This window comes from Rhodnius prolixus, unplaced genomic scaffold (genome assembly GCF_049639745.1).
Source record: "Rhodnius prolixus isolate KJV_2025 unplaced genomic scaffold, Rpr scaffold_5, whole genome shotgun sequence".
NCBI lineage: Eukaryota > Metazoa > Arthropoda > Insecta > Hemiptera > Reduviidae > Rhodnius > Rhodnius prolixus.
Window position 1 is genome coordinate 7,322,632 of NW_027411624.1, and position 19,955 is coordinate 7,342,586.

The 19,955-nt window shown below is 31.1% G+C and overlaps 2 protein-coding genes and 1 long non-coding RNA gene across 3 annotated transcripts; 2 read left to right on the forward strand and 1 right to left on the reverse strand.

Annotated features, from left to right (window-relative positions):
* The first annotated feature begins 398 nt into the window (after positions 1-398).
* LOC141458047 (uncharacterized) lies at positions 399-5,875 on the forward strand. The gene is made up of 2 exons (XR_012460726.1): positions 399-868; positions 5,596-5,875. It is a non-coding gene; the product is annotated as an uncharacterized lncRNA (long non-coding RNA).
* On the reverse strand, positions 1,898-18,544 carry SCAR (wiskott-Aldrich syndrome protein family member 3 SCAR). The gene is made up of 9 exons (XM_074135542.1): positions 18,086-18,544; positions 17,556-17,838; positions 14,158-14,311; positions 13,936-14,050; positions 13,551-13,840; positions 11,956-12,162; positions 11,603-11,870; positions 11,391-11,514; positions 1,898-9,609 (listed from the first exon to the last, which is right to left on the reverse strand). Exons 2-9 carry the CDS (start codon positions 17,827-17,829, stop codon positions 9,410-9,412), a joined length of 1,632 nt encoding a protein of 543 aa, XP_073991643.1. The 5' UTR covers positions 17,830-17,838; positions 18,086-18,544; the 3' UTR covers positions 1,898-9,409.
* Positions 18,545-18,750: 206 nt separating this feature from the next.
* On the forward strand, positions 18,751-19,886 carry LSm3 (U6 snRNA-associated Sm-like protein LSm3). Its single transcript, XM_074135562.1, has 3 exons — positions 18,751-19,132; positions 19,230-19,337; positions 19,683-19,886. The coding sequence occupies exons 1-3, from the start codon at positions 19,112-19,114 to the stop codon at positions 19,860-19,862; spliced, it is 309 nt and encodes a 102-aa protein (XP_073991663.1). The 5' UTR covers positions 18,751-19,111; the 3' UTR covers positions 19,863-19,886.
* The last annotated feature ends 69 nt before the right edge of the window (positions 19,887-19,955 follow it).

The window sequence follows — 19,955 nt, forward strand, 5'->3', positions numbered from 1 at the left end:
GAACTAGAATTTTATAAATGAGTATATAATCTGAGTAGCAAATATTTTGTTTTGTAGTATATTATCAGAAGTTGTATTTTCTTTATATATGTCTGGGAATGAGTGAGTCAACCCCTAAAGCACAAAATGGCATTCCCCTGGATGCGATATTATTTTTTGGCATGTAGAGACGGAATTGTGGCTCAATACAAGCCATAATACTTTACTATTATTAACAAAGCAGTTTTTACATAAGAATGTTTTACATTTGTACCCTGTTGGAAGAAGTAGATTAGTCACAGGAATCTTGTTAAGGTGGCTATCCCAGCTAGACTCACCTGCAGAGAAGTGTGCAACTATTTGGGTTTAGCTTTTCAACAGCACACTTGAGCTCATTACCAAATTCACACATCCACATATCTAACAGTTTATAGAGGTTTATGCACGAACAGTGATATTGTTAGCTAAAAGATCTAACATGTCGCAATGGATTTGGCTTACAGCAACTCACTTTATAATCTACCTTTATACTATGTAGCTAGTAAGTCTAATATCTTAAAAATGGTTCAATTATTTTAATAATAACTTCACAGTTATTAAGAATAGGCTAAAAGTAAAATAGGTGTAACTATCTATAGATGGTCTTCAATTTCAAAAACAAAACATTTGTGCTATTACTCACCCTCTAAATGCTACCATTTCCTTGAGTTTTTTTTTTTTATCTCAAAATATAAAATTCACAACTAAGCGAAGTTTACACAGTGGATAAGATAACAAAAGTAAAGGTACGCTTCATATAATGCACAATAAAGGTAATTAATTAACCGGGATAAAACTTTTTTATTAGGTGAAAATTATTTTTCAAATAATTTACCGAATGATTGAGAAGGTAAGCTATAAAAATTAAAAATAAATCGAATTAAAACATTAAATAAATAATGTAGTAAATTTTTATTTTACAAAACCTTTATTGCCAGCGTCGAGTTACCAGTTTATTTAACGATCCTTTGTACTCTATATTCGTCGATCTTTAAGATTTCCCCCTTTCTCTCACCGTACTCTTTAACTTTCTCTTCTTTCTTATTCTTCTGGACGTATCACCAACACTTTCCACGGTTTAAGTGACATTCTTTGACATGGCCATATTATCTTCTCTCTTTTTTTAAATTCATGCTGATCGTCTTGTGATGCACTGGTTGAATTCGCATTGTATATTTTAAGACACTTGTACATTATAATGCCCATACCGACCTCCTTTTATAAAGGATTAATTAGAAGTGTGAAGAGATTAGGTAGCTTGTTTTCCTCTAGGTTAATGTTCGTACAGCCTGAATCTTAGTAGGTAGCTCAACCTATTTGACCTGAATACAGAGAGCTCTTTTCCTTATCCACAAACTATTGTATTATTATATTCACTATGACAAAAATAATTTATTGTTACTTTAAAATTTCATTAATCACATAAATACGGTGTGTCCAAAAATTTAAAAGTAGGTAACCAGCCTTACTTGATTGAAATTGTATTGTTGGTAAATAAATGTGTATTACCCAAAATGTTTGGGCTATTTTTATTTTCGTTCATTATGGAAAGCATCTTCCTCTTTACATTGATGATGACAATTAATTTTATATATATAATTAAATAAAATGGGCTAAAGTTATTAAGTATAATTAGATATATTAATAGCTGCCAGGCACTTGGAAATAGTGGTCCAAGTGTTTGGTCAATTAACTACTTGATGGATAAGGGTCATTCTCATTGATCAGCATGTTCTTCTTTAGGTAGCCGTACAATATGTTTGGTATATGTTACAATATATTAAGCCATATGTATAGCGCTGGCTAACAGCAGCGTAAAGACGTTGATGATGACATCTTCATTTTTTTTTTCAAAAAAGGGAATACAAAAATTCATAACTATTTTTTTCATAATCTTTTATATATAAACAGACCAGGCCGAACACAATCTTTATTTCTTTTTCCTTCCATAAATATACATAAAAATATATTCAACACATCATTGGAATGAGGCAACATTCAAAAAACACAGACCGACACATTTTATAAAAAAGTAAAGAAAAAATTCCCAACCTCTTTTGTTTTTAAATAAATAAAATGTATTGTTCTTTATATATGTAATAATTGTTATATATAATATATATAATAATTTATATATTAAATTTCTATAAGATGTTTTTTCATTCTTCATCAAACATCTCATTTATTCCGTTTCTACGCATCTTTTATTCAAAGAAGAAAAAAAAAAAAAATATACAAGTAAATCAATTTACAATTTCGAACTAAAAACAAAGAAAAAGAAGAAATTGTAATATTACAGGACTAACTTATATATTTAAAAAATTTTTGAGAATGAAGAAACATTGGCAACATTTCTGGAAGAATTTTGAGGGTATTAGATTATTTTAAGGAATGTTTTAATGTATAAGAAAGAAGCTTTTTGATACTCTTTAAGATTCATTAATTTTTAAGATATTAAACAAAGTTCGTTCCAACAAGTAGTTTTCTTTTTATTATTTTGATTCAAACTAATTTTTAATCATTGTTTTTTGTGTGCAAAGACCGTGTTGCCTGCTTTGTGATTTCTTCTATTCGTGTTCGTTTATATTTCTTTGTGATTAAAATAGACTTTTATGAGAGCGGTTTTTTAGTTTAAATGAAAAACTCAACAATAATAATAATTTGGTTAAGTTTAAGTAAGCTCCTTGAACTACTAATCGAATAGAAACCAGTTTAATTTAAATCTGACCACTAATAAAATAGCCATTCTGGTTTGCATGGGCTCTTATACGCTCTCTCTAGAATCGAACACACTTGGCAAACTTTACTTGCTCTTCTTTGGATTCCATTGTATCAAGTTACGTATTTCTGTGCTGATGTATTTCGTTTTTCGTACTTCGAACCGTGTAAAAGAAAAAAAAAAATGTGGGTGCTTGCTCAAAACAGAAACAATATGATGTAATCTGATATTCGTTCATTAAGTACATCATCACAAACCATAGCGAGTCAAAGCCACAGAATTCCTAATCAACCTACCATGAACCTTTTTTTTTTTTGTCGGTCTTAAGATGTTCACTGATAGCGTTTAGCTCGCGTTCAACGGATCTTCGACCGCTTATGCTTTTGATTCCATACAACTTTTTTAAATGATACTTCTTGCTTTATTACTCGAAAAAATGCGTTAGTTTAGAGTTTTTCTAAGTAAAAGTTGAAAAATAACATCTGATTTTACCAAATCTCTGTATTAAGTTGGTATTTAGGTAGTATTTTACGTGCCGATAATGAAGACGCTGCTGCTAATTAAATATGGATTTGGCTTAAGTAGATTTAAAGCTTTCTATTAAAGTTTATCGTTCTTCATCACGGTACTATGGAAATCAATCAGTGTGACAGTTATTACAAGAAAAAAATTGAGGTAGGAGGGCACTTCACGTTTGAATCTTCCGATAAAAATTTCTGGAATTAAAATTCCTACCGAATGAAAGAAATACATGTATAATCTCTCTACAGCTGGTGAACAGAAATCCTTACACGAAGAAGGAAGCTGTATAACATGTTCCACGCGCCCGGGTATCTCTAGCTTAACATTTAATAAATACATGTCTTTTCAATTACTGAATATTTTATGAAATTCGTTTTCTACAAAAAAAAAAGTGTTCTGCAGTGGGGAAATTAATCTGGCCAAACTATAGTTCGTTTTTATTCAGAATTGAAAATTCGCCTTGTAACTTGTTGGAACAGACCTTATATATATTTTAACTAAGTGAAAAACGAAACTAAACCAAAGGAGGAATTAAGTTAGGGGGAAAAAATGTATAAAGAAAATTAATTCACATATTTACATCGATAAAGATTATTTACACGATTATTTTCTTTGTTTTTTGCTTCTTTTTTCCTTGACTCATTTACATAATTTATTGAATATTTATTTCTTATTTACAAAAACATACCATTTTTTTTCCAAAAATAAAAATATACGAAAAAGCAAAAATACATGGTACATAAATTTGGGATAGTAACAAACTTTTTTTTTAAAAAAAAAAAAAAAAATTCTTATTAAGCTTTGGTTCTGAATAAATTGTATAATTTTATACGCCATTGTGCATATTTTCTATTATTATTTCTTTAATACTATTTTTATATACTCATAATTTAAATATTATTTATATAAATTGGGCTTTCATAACTACAATTATAACAAATAAAAAAAAGAAAATGAAATTATGTTCCCTAAACATTAGCCTTTAAATTCAAGATAAAGCACAATTAATAATATGACAACAAATGAAAAAGAAAAAGAAAAAAAAAATCTTATTCTTCTGCAACCATACAAATAAAGAAAAATCAAAACTTGAGACAAAATTACTTACTTTAAGTTCTTGAACTTTTTATATAGTTATTACTTTTTTTCTCAAATGAATGTAAGCGATTCACGGAAGAAGTTACTGCACTGTAACTTGCATACTAACTTTCACTGTAAAAATGAAATATTTGAACTTACGAATACAAATCCAAATTGGAATAATGCACTATGTAATCACCGTTAGTAACAAAATTTTTACTCAATAAGAAAAACATTAATTAGGTTGCAGAATAAGAAAGGATTTAACTCTTGAATAAAAAAAAAAAGTTCTTAAAATAACCTGAACAAAAGTAGGTTACAGTTATTAAATTTTGATTTCATCAGGTTATAATCCTTTTTTTTTTTTTTTTTAATTTGAAGAAAATAAATAATTTGATAGTCTATAATATACTGCGAGATAAATTTATAAGTTTTCCACTTCGAATTTTTTTATTTATTTATTTAAATACTGATTCAAAAATATTCCTTATAATTTTAGACACTTAACCAAACAATTATGAATTGCATTCCTTTAATACATACGTATATATATTTTTTCTAAAAAAAAAAAAATATTTAAATCTTTTATTTGAAATACAATACTAATTGTATTCTCATTCCTTTTTTTTGTCTTTTTTTTAAAAAAAGAAATCTTGGTACTTTTCCGTTAGCCGGGCGCAAGCGAAAAACAGTATTGGGTAAAACTGTTTTCTTTACAATTCATTAATATTTGTTTATAGTTGAACTTGTTTTGCTTACTATTAATTAATATTTGTTTACAGTTGAACGTTTTCGACTTTTTTCCGTTGACTTGGCTCGCGTTTGGTTCACAATTGGCGACATTTGCGCCCGGCTAACAGAAAAGTACCGAAATCTTATATAAATAAGAATAATTTCGTTTATTCTCAAACTTAAAGTACAATAAAAGTTCATTGCGGATTAGTTGATGTTTAGTTAGATTACAACATAAGTTTTTTATAAAAAACCTCTTCGGTACACATATAGCTCACTGAATGCTATGGTAAATTTATTTGTGAGTTCTCATGCGCTTTCTCACAGCAAATTCACCATTATTTAGCAAATTTTCAATGAATATTATGTAAAATATGTATTATTAAATTCAGTTAGATTAAAAAATTGATTGCCTATCTTACCGAAGAGGTTACTTTCTCCCTAGGGCACGGCAAACTCGCATCATGATTGCTAAATAAATTTCTTTCTCAGAAAAATAAAAACGGAATAATCTTTACTTACAGGCTCATACACGACATCTTGCATGGTAGCCGAGCGGTTAGAGACAAGGGCTGTAGAGGGAAGATGTATAGCAGTTCCTAGTTTACACTCTGGATTGCATATTTACTTTTCAGATTGAGAACTCAGAGTTGGGTATTTAGATATAAGAATCTATCGTAGGTGGATGTAATTATGAATAACAAAATAGAAATTATTTCTATTTCTTCTTTCTTTATTGGCCTTGAAATTTAGCCATTATTTATTAGTCTTACTTTAAGTAAGGATGGTGAAAATGTATTTTATTTTAATTTGATTAGTCTTAATGTAGTTATATAAGTCGGGTAAATGCTTGTGTAAGTCAGTATTGTGCACAAATAGGTTGAAAGTGGGCAGTTCGTCTGTAATATTGTCCTCTACACTGATTCCTACCGTTCATATACTTATTGCAGGCTAGGATAATGTGATTTGATTCAGGTGTTGATTCTTTATCACAAGAACATATGGGGTCATTTTGAATGCTAAGAAGAGAGTGCTAAATGGTGCGGTGAGTAATTATGGTTGAATCTCAACCTGCTCATGGAATTGTAAACCATGGTTTTTACTGGAATGGAGGATTGCAAAAAGAAGTAAAATTTTCCAAATATACGAGAAAAGTTCTAACGTTTTCCAACTTCTTTTAATTTTTTGTTCACAAGTTTTAAACTTCAACAATCAATTAAAAGCCGAATTATTTAGTGTATAAAATTTTTTTATTCACAACAAATTGATGGAATTTATAAGTAATTCAACTTGGTGGTATTACATTTGAAAAACTTAATACTCTCTAAAGTTTACTGTGTAATGACGTCTAGGGTAACCCCACGAAAAAGTCGTGATAGCTGAGCTAATAAATCATGGATTGTAACCTTTAACAAATTGGACAACAAATAACCCTGGAGAAAGAATACTTTTCCTTCGTAATTCTGTCCAAAGGGCAAACTCAAATTAGCTTTCGGTAGAGATCATTACGTTCAAGATTGTGTAGGCTTGAAGATCTATGATCTCTACGAACAACGCCAAGAAGTTGAGGACATGGTCTTTTGGAATAAAATAAAGTCTGTAAGGGCACTTAGAAGCACTAGGAAACGATCAACACTCTTAGTCTGATCCGGGTATACTTGCCAGTTTTCGGCTGCTTCGTTCAACACTGCTTATTACTGCGTACTAGGGTAATAGTATCATAGCAGCTCATTGCATCGGCAATTTCTACCTTCATAGCACCAACCGCCTGAGGGCCCAATTTTCTTACCGGCGGAGGTTGGTAAACTCCAGGTGAATGACTGGGACATTATTCACGCACAGAAAAAATAATAATAATAGTGAGATAAGATAGAGAGGTCATGTCATGTTTTGCTGTTCATAGTAAGCAATTTCTATTCAAATTACACTCTCTTCCGAATATGGTTACCTTAGAAATATGAAATACATAAATTTCCTACGGGCTTATTATCTGAACCAGAAATCGCAAATTTATTTAAAAAAAAAAAAACGTTTATTTACTTTTCTTGTAAGAAATTTGCCGACCCTAGAGTTGAACAATTAGTAAGAAAACTTTAAATATTAGTAAATAATCTGTTACTAATGGCTGCACTTAATACTAAAGTGATTACTTAAAGATGTTCGGATTAGTATTAATATGAACAAAAAATAATTGTAAACATTCTCAAAATTTGCTAAAAAAACAAAAATAATAATAATAAAAAAGAAACTTTTCGATTCTAATATTTTTTAGCATTTCTATAAAACATAAAGAAAATGTCTTGCCACTTCTTGTTTTTAAACATAAAAGAATGTCCTTCTTTTTTCTTTGTACCAACAAGAATTTAAATAAATTATATACACAATTATCTTTTTTTTAATCTTATTTATAATTAATAGTAATACCAACATCGAGGAATGAAAGATTAATTTAAGTGAACTGAGCTTTCCAATAATGACATAAAAAAAAACAAAAAAAAAACTATCGATTGTATGTGTCTTAAACTATACAAAATTGAAAAAAAAAGATTTAAAAAAAAACAATTGTAAATCTACAAAAAAAATAGAGGTACCATAGTGCAGAGTTTTTAAAAAATAAAATCGTTGCATATTCTTTTGTGGTAACTAAATAAGTCAATAAGAAAATAAAAAATAATATAACTTTCAATTCTTTGGCATTCATATCTTGTATATGACCTATACATACATAATAACTGCCACCATTCACTTTGAAATTAAAAAAGGAAATAAAACTCTAGTTCTCGTAAAAAAAACAACAAAAAATATCATTTCAACCCAAAAAAGGGACTTCGTTTTCATAACGACAAAAAAAACAAAAAAAAAAACAGAAGTGCATCTTTTAAAGACAAAACTAAAGGAGAATTCATTCCTCTTTAAATTTTATATTAGTTTAGAATTAATAGGGCACTAAGTGTTACAAGTAGATAGCCATTTCTAGAATATGTATATTATAAACTTTTTAAAGCCGTACAAACTTCATTACGTCATTGAGATTTGCTGCTAATGCATCAGATTGCAAGTATGGGAAATTTTACTTGACTATTTTGTAAGTTCGTCTTTCTGGATCTATTTCTTGTGCACTCAAGAGAATAATTATTGGATGATAAAAAGTTAAATTTGTTTTAAAACTTTATATTAAGTAAGTTTTTAAAATACTTTGAAAAGTATATATCAAGTAGGAGAGTGATTCATCTCATGGAAGAAGCTGGAGGGTGACAACAGTTAGACAGAGGACTCATCCTTTAAACATTTTACTGTACTATTACATCAAAAACTAAACGCAGAGAAAGCTATTTCAGCGGATATCACGTTCTGTTTACTGCTATAACCTTACTAAAGCAGTCGAGTTCGGATCGTCATTGGGATTAGCACTGAGAATAATGTGGGATCATCCATCCATTATGTTTTGACGAACCTATTCTTTGGAATCTTACAAGTCATAGACTTTGATACCAGAAAATATTCTAGTACATTGCTAAAACACGCATAATGCATAACAATGAAACTTAGAGCATCTTAAATTTTTGTCCCATTTTAAATGTTGCAATACCAAGCATACTTTTACAGCAAACCTCATTATTATTATTATTTTAGTGTAAAGCTTTCTCATATTTTAATCCAAACTCCTTGCTAACGCGCAAATTTAACCCGCTTTAAAACACATTACCACCAATATACTTCTTAAAATTCTCGAGCTTATTTTACAAAAATTTAAAAATTAATGTAATGCTTTCATTTTAGGCGCTAATCTTATCACAATAGTGTAAAAAGTGAAAAAAGAACACCAACTGATAAACAGATAATTTGAACAGAAATGTTTTCCTTAAAAAATAACTTTCTAAAACGGTATTCGTAAGAAAATTTGATTTTCTGATTATTTTAATAGAAAAAAGTATTTATGTTAATACTTGAAAGAAAAAAAAAAATCTATTCTATACAGAAAGTTCCTTATTATGTTTTAATAAAATACTTGAAAAATTTGAGCCAAAATTTAAGATTATATATTTTCGCAAATAGGAATTGTAAAAATATTAATACTATTTTATATCTTGACCTACTTTTTTAAAAAATATTTAGCTTGAAATTTTAAAAAAATGTTTTAATCCCTCTGTAAGTTTCGAGATATTTTAGTAGAAATTATTGTAATTATTATAATAAATCGAGAGAAAAGATACAGTTTCTTTTCTCTTTGGTTGTAAAATACCAAGAGCAGAAATTCAAATACGTGGCTGTGGGTCGAAACAAGAAATGAATGCCATTTGCATTTTTTTTTCCTTTTTAAATTTAATCATAAAGATTTTACGTGGGTGCTGTAGCCACAGCGGCCTGATGTTCATGGTCACCCCATCCTTCACTGTCGTACTCACTGTCGGAACCAGATTCAGAATCGGAAAATTCTACAGCCACACGCCGTGCCAAAATTGAAGCAACATCATGTAGGGCGTTTACTCGTTCGCCTTCTTTTTGTTCGATTTTCTCCACCTTTCGCAGTTTTATACCTGGAACAAAGATTATTTTGAAAAATATTTTCTGTTTAACAATAATAATAAATCTGAAGAGAATTTTAATACGAATTTCTTAAAAGCAATTTTTAAGGTACAAAAGTGCTTTTGAGAAAAGCGAATCATGTTAAAACCGCAACTCAAAATCAATTTTCATAGAAAGAATTTTGAACAAAAGCGATAGCTCTTGATCTGAGAACAGAATATTCATTCTCACTATTATTAAATAGGGTACTTACTGACCATTCACTGAACTGAAATGGTAAGTTAAAAGTAAGTTCACTCTCTCCCACTAAAGCCTTTAAAAGAAATTACTAGCGGAGACAAATCAAACAAAACTGTCTACTATACGGAGTAGAGCTATACAAAGTTATGCAATTTCCTAGAAATTTTTGCAACTAAATTAAGATAAAAAATATGATCAGATCGACATATACATGCTCGCAAAGCCTGGTTTCTAACTAAAGCAAATGAAACATGCTGTGTGTATGACCAATGACACTTTCTCCTCGAAACATGCGTCCAGAAATGTAAATCAATACAGGATGGCGAACTAACCTTATACAACAGAGAAATGTTGAGCTTCATTGGAAGATGAATGGGATAGCTAGCTTAAGTAAGACGCATGTAAAATTGAAAGGCTGTTAACGAAAAAGTATGTAGCAAGATCGGAGGAGCAAGATGACGAGAACGATTTCGATTTATGAGTCTAGAGAATGTTGAGGATAACTTTGGAGGGAAGAGGACAGCACTCCTTCCTCAAAAGAGCCCATTTTTTTACGGTAAAATGTGGCGTATAAAAGTTATCAATCTACTTGTGTGCAATTATTAAACCAGTTTTTAAAAAAGACAAACTTAGGAAACTTTTTAGAGAAAATTAGAAGAAAAAAAATCTGCAAAACTAATTCAATAAATTGCTATTTAAGATCTGAGGGCTAAGTTATCAGTTAGATCTTCGCTAATAACCTTTCGTAATATAGGTTTTCCACTTTTGATATCTTTTATTCACATACAATCAAAAACTATTTTCTAAAAACACCTATTTCAGATTTTGAAAGAGTAAAAATGGATATTGTACTCCTCTTTGTTATTTGCTTTGGATTTTTTTGTATGTTCCTTTTCTTTAGATATTTCTTTAGGTATGAAATAGGAGAGCAAGCTTTTCGCCGCATTTTTGGGGGATAAAAGAACCATAAATAATTACACACAAAAACCTAGACCCTAATGGCCAAAGGCCAAGTTGTCGACGAAAAAAACAAAAAAAGTCGAAACGAAAAACTCGCTTATCTAATTCCATGCTTTCTGCTTCTAGAAGGCTATTGGCTCTAACCCTAAAGGACCGAGTCCTTTCTTAGCTCTCTGAATTCTCCAAACTAAAGGGCTCTCAAATTTCGATTTAAACAGCGAAATGTGCCAATTCGGCATAAAAGAACAAGATTAATTGATTCCTTCTGAGTGAAGTAGTAGAAAATCAGACTTAATAAAGGAGCTTGGGCGAAAGGCGTCAGTAATTAGCCTAATATTCATTATGAATTCTTCTTAATACTATAATGCATGATGTATATTAAAGCTTCATAATTTCAAACAGATGAAGCAAATAAATATAAGTTACAATGTAAGAAGGGTTTTTTGTTGGTTCATTCTGGATGTTCTTTCCAACTTAACTCACAATCAGAGTCCTAAGTCTTAAGGAAAAAGGGGCGCCGTTCTGCACGAGTGCCTGAAAAGACAGGACGGCGCTAAAGGCCGGAAATAAAGTAAATAATAATAACGCCTACCATCTCTGATGGCTTTAAGTAGATCACTTCTCGGATCATACTGTGGTTGATTTGGTTTCGCTCGGACCACTACTTCGGACGCAGTTATCGGTGACATCATCTTCAGATTAGAAGTAGGATTAACCTGAAAAGTAAAGGAAAGAAGTTTATTACATAATTTTATTATAAAAATTAATAATAATTAATTTAGAATTTATATCAAAGATGCTGACATTATTTGATTTGTTGACTTGAAGAGGCGGCGGCGACTTGATGTCTCCGTTAGTGAGGATAGGCGGCGAGGGTAGAGGAGGTGGCGGTGGAGGAGGAGGCGGAGCCACTACTGGTGGAGAAGGCGGAGGAGGAGGTGGCGGTAGAGGTTCGACGGGCGGGGAAGGTAGGTCAACAGGGGGCGGTGGTGGAGGCGGCAGTGTGTCTCGGCCACTGCTCACACTGCGGCCTCGAGTCGGGGTGTTCACTGCGCTGCTAATTGTCGGGGTACTGCGAACAAGAAAAAAAACAAAATCTAGCTTCCTATCTTATTATTTACATTCTGAAAATAATCGTCATGAAAAAGATAGCTGACCTATTTGCCGAAGAGTTTGTTGTGGGAGGTGCTGGCGGAGGTACACTTGGTCGAGGTCTCGTTCGGCCAGGACTGGTGTATGTTTCAGGTATGGCTGGCTGACCGCCCGTAACTACTACGTTGTTGTGCTGAACTGTTCCAGTACTGGTCTGCTGGTAATGGCTAACCTCATCATAAGTAGATATGCCACCCAAACCGTAATGGTTTCTGTAAATGAATAATAATAATAATAATATTCTGGAGTGTAAGTTGTGCCCCAACATTGTAGTCCCACCACAGATCATAGCACTTCTTCACAGCCACAAACTCATATAAAATAATTGTTTTCTGTTAAAAAGTTAAAAAACTAAGGAGTATTTATTTATCAAGGAGAAAATTCCAAATAACATTTATTTTGCAGTCTTCCTTTACATTAGGAATTCTAGCAATGCTAATACAATTCTCTCTATTACAGCTAATGAAGGGCCTAGCCTCCTCAATTTTCCAATTAAGGTTTTTGAGACGTGCTTAAATACCTTTGGGCAGAAAATGAGATCTTTTCAAGCGATATAAACTAGATTAATGGGTATAAGAAAAGATGGAAAGACATTTAATAGTTTTATTCGAAAGTTCGCCTCATTTTCTATTAGAGTTTGGACTTGTACAAGACCTTGAATTCGAATAAATTTGCAAAATTACAATACTTTTAATTATTTCTTCAGAATTTTTAACATTCATCGAGAATTTTCTAACTTGTAACGAGAATCGGTCAAATAAAAAATTAGTTTTAATTTTTAAATTATAATCGCCTAGGTTTCTACAAATACTCGTATGTTGTCACATTTAAAGGCCTAAAAATATTTATATATTTTTACAGATATTTGACAACATATTTGTAGGTTGTCTTGAAACACAGCCATTATTACTAAAATTTTGTATTTTTTTTACTGTTTCGTAATCAAAGTTAAACATCTTAAAAAAAAAAAGAAAAAAAAAGTGGTTAGGTTCTCAGTGCTAGATAATAATACCTTTGAATTTATCCGTCTTTGCATATTTATTGAATTTCTGACTGGTTAAGTACTTTCATCCAACACCTATGCTGTGAGAATTTCAAATTTACTTACGTTGCTTTCTCGGACTACACTTGCTGAATGAGTGAGGAAGGTTACACGCATGTTATTTAAAATGTTAACAAATCGTAAAACATTTTTGTAAAAATAATGTAATAAAAATTACTGAAACCTAATAATTTTTAAGGATTCTGTTTAGTGTATGTATAATCTTTTAGAATTTTATAACTGGATTTGTACCTTATACGGGGAGGGGGGCGCGAATTCAAGCAGTAAAACGGAATTCTAGTTGTTTCATTTATACTTGGAAATAAAATTTGTTTCACTATATTAATGAATATGTGATCCTAATAATTTAATTAAACTCATAAATAAGTAAAATATTAAAAAGAAACTTTTAAAACAGGATAAATCTAGTTTATTCATGCTTTCACAAATATAACTAGGCGGTTTTACATTTTTTTAATATAGACTTGTTTATTTTCCGAACCTCAATATTTTTTAATGAGTTGCTTCTATTGAATATTAATTAAAATCAATACATACTGATAATGATAATGATGCTGAGCTGTTGGACTGTATATCGTATCAGCTGGATAGCTACGACGAAGTTCAATACTGTTCGGTCGAAGTGGCCTTAAATCTGTTTCATCCAGTCGATCGGTTTGATCTTGGAACATCTGGATCTGATGTGGAGTACGATAATGATTCACCTGTTGAGATGGCATGATCACTTCACCATGGCCAACTGCAATTTGTCTCTGTCTTTCTCGGGTGTTATGCGGTTGGCGTACTCTTTTCTTATGCCTTCCACCTTCTTCTTTACGAGGTTTTGGCTGGAATTTTCCGGAATGATTAGAAACATTATAAACTGATTACTTTTAATAATTGGTTTGTACTTCTTTGTTTTTAGATCATTTAAAAGCAATACCTTCTTTCCCCGATCGTGCATCATTCTCTCAGTATCTTTAAGCATTTCTTGTCGCCAAAGATCAAAGAAATAGTCTGGATCTGTGTAAAATTTGAGACCATCTTTGCCATCCTCTCTATAAATAAAGAAAATAGATATAAATATAAAAATAGAAATTATAGAAATAAATGTAAAAAGAATATAAATACATATATACTTATGTATCCATCAAATAACACTAACCTGTACGGGTTCAGTTTATCTAAAGGAGGTGGCTTATCACAAAGTTTATAAGTCTCCAACATTGCAGTAGGCATTGTATCTCTAGATACTACTTGTTGGTCGAATGAAGTTGAACTTTTAAATGCTTTCCTCATATGAATATCTTGAAGCGATACTAAAACAGAAAGTGTTAAATTGCTTAGGACGAAGTAAGCATTCCAGTTCAGGTATCAAAAATGCTTTGATTATTTTCAGCCCACAATTCATGATCGTGATATGCTTCAAATTAGACTGGCATATTTAGATATAGTTACTGATTAAATTAAACATTGTAACATTTTAGAGTCATAAATAATTTGAAAGCAAATTTTAAAGCTTTTTTTTCCTCTTATTTATTTATTTTTTAAAATTAATTTATTTATTCAGTGCACTGAAACTGAAAGCGTTCTGAAGCCACAAGTTAAAACTTGTGAACTAAGCAACCTTCCCGTTTATTTTTTTCCATTTTTTAGAAAATAAAATCTATTCCGTTTTAGGAACCAAGGAGTAATAGATATCATCTTAGACCGTAGAGCCTCTATTATTCACCCCGTATTCATCCACAAATTTAAGCATCATTGAATTGCAAGATTAAGGCAAGAAAAAGTCTGACTCAATCTCGCTTTAGTTACAATGTCCTCTGCTCTAAATTTCAGAAACCATCTTATGTCCTTAATGCCCTAATAGATGTTTAGGGTTTTCAAATCATTTGTACTGAAGTACTACAAACTTTACCTTCCAGTTAAACTGAATCGTACATTGAATGTGTTTTCTGAAACCATATCCACAAATCTTTTACAGTTCACTTTTCTCTCAGATGAAGAGATTCAAAACGTCACCATTGAAGTCAAACTGATTACACTACTGAATAACTGCGGGAGCTGTAACATCCTTCTTCACTTACTTTCCTAGTCTATAGTTTTTCCAAAGTTATAGATCTAAAGAGAATCGATTGATCATGTCTGAGGACGCCTGTTCCTTTTGAAGAGAATTGCAGCACCTTCCTTAGAACAGTTTGTAAGAGTAACCATCTCACAAACTTTAGTAAGTCTGACTTGAACAAGCACTGATAGAAATTCCACTTTAGATTATAAGAGACAACATTTTCCCAACAATTTAAAATAAATTAATCGATTTCTCTTCTGTTTGTATCAGCAGAATATCTCAGTTACATTGATCAATTCAACAAAAGCAGATTAGCAAAAAAAAGTCTTGTATCATCACTACAAATAGCGACTTATCTTACACAATGAAATCTATGCATAACCGTTATTGTGATGTAGTAACTTGGCCTTGAAATTTTTATTTATTTATTTCTTTTTTTGTTAAGATAAAAACTAGCAAATAAAGATTTTAATTATATAAACTCATTCGATTTTTTTTGGGGGGGGAATTTCAAAAATATACACATTCACTCAACATATAATTTATAACATAAATTAATTATTATTTTAAATAACTATGTATACAAAGTTACAAAAGTTATATTTAGTTATTAAAAGACGCATATCTGATTTTTATCTTGAAAACGTACACTCTCTCCAGTAAATTAAGTTCTTGCAGCTTTTTTTAAAAATTTTGAATTTTAAATTAAACTATGCAAGTAAGGTCAATTTAATTGATGATACATATTCAAATGACAACACCCTTGTTGCCAAATTATTTAGTAGTTATCACTGTTGATTCATTGTTAGCTAGAGTCTCCAGAAGAATTTAATAAACAAAAAACAGCAAAATGTTTTGTTTTGAACTAAATGATTGTAAAGTGGGAGTTATCAATACAAAACAGATCAACTGCGTCATCTCAGTCTCAAAGTAATATTTAAACAGCGTACAATATTTAAATTAATACTTAATTGTTTTTAAATTAAATTTTACTATCTGCAAAATAACGAGAACAAAAAGCTTTTAAAGAATCTATTTAATTCAATTAATTATTAAAGTTGTGGAGAGTATATAGGCACTGCAGCCTGAAACCTCCTTTTGTCTATCTATTTGTGTATCTATCGTATTTTAAGTTGTAAATAAACTTTTTCAAATTCAATTAATTTTAAGATAAAATAAGTGAAATACTTCTGAGTGACTTAACGTCCCTGGGCTTGGTCAGCCTTAAATACCCGTACACTAACATACCGACTAAATACAACAAAAGAGAAAGAGAAAGTGCCGGTTTTTCTACTCCGAAGAACCTAACCCTCGGCCATACAACCCTTTAGCATTACGTCCTGCTGTTCTATTCCTTCTTCTTCCTTATAAATCCTACACGAACTGTCTAGTCCAAGCGATGCTGTGACTAATCAGAAAACCAGCGGTTATCCGAATGAAACAAATATTTCCATGGGGGATACGTCCCAAATACGTCTTTGGCCTGGGGTGTCACCCAACATTTTTGCACATCCTTACTACGTTGTCGATTTGAACTAGCCAATCTAAGTCCAAGATTGTCTGGTTTACAAAATCAAATTCACTTGTCACCACTTGCCAAGAATTGTTCCTTGTTGGAATAAGTAGACCCGAGAACTCCCTCGGCTGAAAATATTGTCTCTATCATTGCTCATTCGACGAGATACCGATGTGCAATTTGGAGAATATTTATCGAATGAGAACACATCTAATGATGTCTTGCTGCAGTACATACCGTACACTAATTACCTATGGCTCAATATTTTCAACTGCACACTAAAAAACGAAAGAAAAATGACGTCATCACCAAAGGATGCAGGACAGGTGTTCAATATGAGAATTAACGCCTAAACGAAAGTATTTTTCATATTATTATCATATCCAAAACAAAAATGTCGAGAAATTGGCTAACTGAGAGTCACAAGTTAGGCTGTACAGTTCAGTAATAGCACTACGAGCACTGCAAATATTGTTCACTGGGATTGACTAATCACTTATTGAGTAAACTTGGCGTTCCTGTTTATGTTAACAAAATTTGCCGACATTTTTTACAATCACTAAAGCCTGCCAAAGATTTGATCTTGACCTCGACCTAACTTTTCAATGAGCCTCACTACCTGGGTGGGTTACAGATCCTGACATTCCGTTGCAGTCTGGAGATCAGCGACTGATGATTGGATTCGCTGAGCAAACGCTCACAACACTTGGATAGCTCAGACACCGAAGAGGTAAATTCTTTCGAGTTGTGAGAACACAGGAAATGTTACAGATTTATCGAAACGAGATGACATAGACTCCCATTTGTATAATCTCAAAATGAAGAGTTGAAATGATTCCCTTTTTCGTAAAAATCACTCATTTTAAAAAATCAATACTTTCAGTTAGATGCCAAATTCATTTTGCGATTTAACAAATTTTGAAGCAACAATTAGCGACTAAAGTTATTTCTAAAATTAATAAGAAAATAAACACTTTACCTTCTTCAACTGTACTGTCCAATTGTGTCACTTTCACCGATAGCCGATCTAGGCGTGCCTGCAGGGAGTTAGCTCTGTCTGCAATGTCTCTAGAATCTCTAGTCAATTCGGCAAACACATCTTCAGCATGTTTGCTAAGTGATGAAAGTTGTCTAACAACATTCGCAAGAGAACCATTGGTAACGGCTTCCAATTCTGAAGGAAACCCTATTTCATCTGGAATCGTCCCTCTAGCCACATGTACAGGCTCGACCATTCGCTTTGGAAGAGGCATTCTGTGAAACTAATTAAAGCAGATCTATATTTTTTACAATAAGAACAAAAATATTGAGTTTTTAGATAGAGAAAAATGTTTTTTTTTTTTTTACATGCATGCACTGAATCTATAGAAGAATTAAAGACGAGCCTATACGGGATGTGTTTATTAAAGGGGAATTTATATAAATTAAATTAAGGTGGGTTAACCAGAAAGGCGCTGCAGCACAATATTAAATGTAAACTCACATTGATAATTTAAAAAAAAAAATTACCTCTTAAGGTAGTGGTGCGCAGAGTACAATCTCACTCGATTTTATACGTACATTGCTCTCACATTTGATAAAACACAATTTCGCGAACTAATACAGTCTACGTTACAGCAGTTATTGAAAATGGCGTCAGAACCAACCCAATAAATTGACAGAAAAAATTCAACTTTGATCATACTTGAAAACAACTTACTGATTTGTATAACAGCAATCAATTTCAGAAACAGTTGTCATTGAATGTAAATTCTAAAAAATAATCTTTTAACACCATGATTGTAAAAACACATTTTGCTGAAAGGTGGCTGTAATAAGGTGGATGCTAGAAATTAGGCAGACCTTCCCATTAATTCTCACTAAGGGCAACAGTGTTGTCAAGGAAGAACGCAACGTTTTCTGGTTATTTTTTATGAGTAATATTTAGTAAAAGATAATTAAAATAATAAATTAATAAAATATCATTCCTTTCTAAAGTAGTAAGTTACGATTATTATAACAATCAAAACATGTTTTTTCGTAAAATATTCCTACATTCTTTTATTACGTAGAAAGAATAGTGGGGGGCACGATTAGATAATTAGAAATGTGATAACAAGATATGTGTTCAAAGAGATATAATTCACACAAAGTTTATTGTCACTAGCTTTAATTTTATGTAATGAAATAACTAAATATATACTGTTTCTAAAATGATTATTAATGGTGAATCCAAGAAAAAATCAATACTGACCGTAGAGCCCTTCACAGTTCAAACACTGCGGTAGATTTTACTTTAAAGAAAAAAAAACTTAGTTGATTGATGCGCTAACAAGTAGAGAAAAGAGTAATTCTTTAAATTAAACGATAAAAGATCTTTTTAAATAATAAATAGCAACACTGAATTTCCTTTTCTCTAGCACTAGCATCGTAGCATCAACAAAATCATTGTATTTGTCAGTTGAGGTTACAATAAGCAATTTAATATTTTAAAGTTATCATTGTACGGTTCGGTTGATAGTTTGTGTTTTTTTAAAATAATAATTACAAGAGGAAATGAACGAAGAGCCAGAGCAGGTAGATTATATTGTTAAATAACGAAATTAAAAATTATTATTAAAAAGTTTGTTTTACCAACAGTTATCTCCCGGCTTATTTCTAATTTTTGTTATAGGTTCCCGCAGTGACCGTGAAGGAGCCGTTAGATTTAATTCGCCTTAGCTTGGATGAAAGAATTTATGTTAAAATGAGAAATGAACGAGAACTAAAAGGAAGGCTACATGTAAGTTTTTTACAGTGTTCTCGTGTGTTATTATAATGTTCATATATTGAATTTATCAATAAAGTGCATACTAATTTTAACGATAAATGTTAGTTCTTTGGCATGAAACCATATTTAAACTAATGTTCATGATAAGTAACTCATTGCTGGATAAGAATGCTTATCTTCTGCACTTTTCTTTATGAATCACGGTAGAAAAAATAATAATAAAGTGCTGATTACAAATGTATATATAGCCTAAAATCAATCATTTATTACTCAGAGAAATTTGTACTTTTATTTCATCAACTTCCAAATAAATATTGATGGATTTTTTTGCTATTATCAACCAACACTTTATTGTAGGCGTATGATCAACACTTGAACATGGTGTTAGGAGAAGCAGAAGAGACTGTTACCACAATAGAAATTGATGAAGAAACTTACGAAGAAGTTTATAAGACTACAAAACGAAATATACCCATGTTGTTTGTACGTGGAGATGGTGTTATATTAGTCTCACCTCCAATCAGAGCAGGCGTTTAGAAAATAAATTTTTATTTAAAAAATGTGTAGTTTTTATATATATATATATATTTATCCTTGCTTTGTTTAAACCTTTTGATTAATCAATAGAAT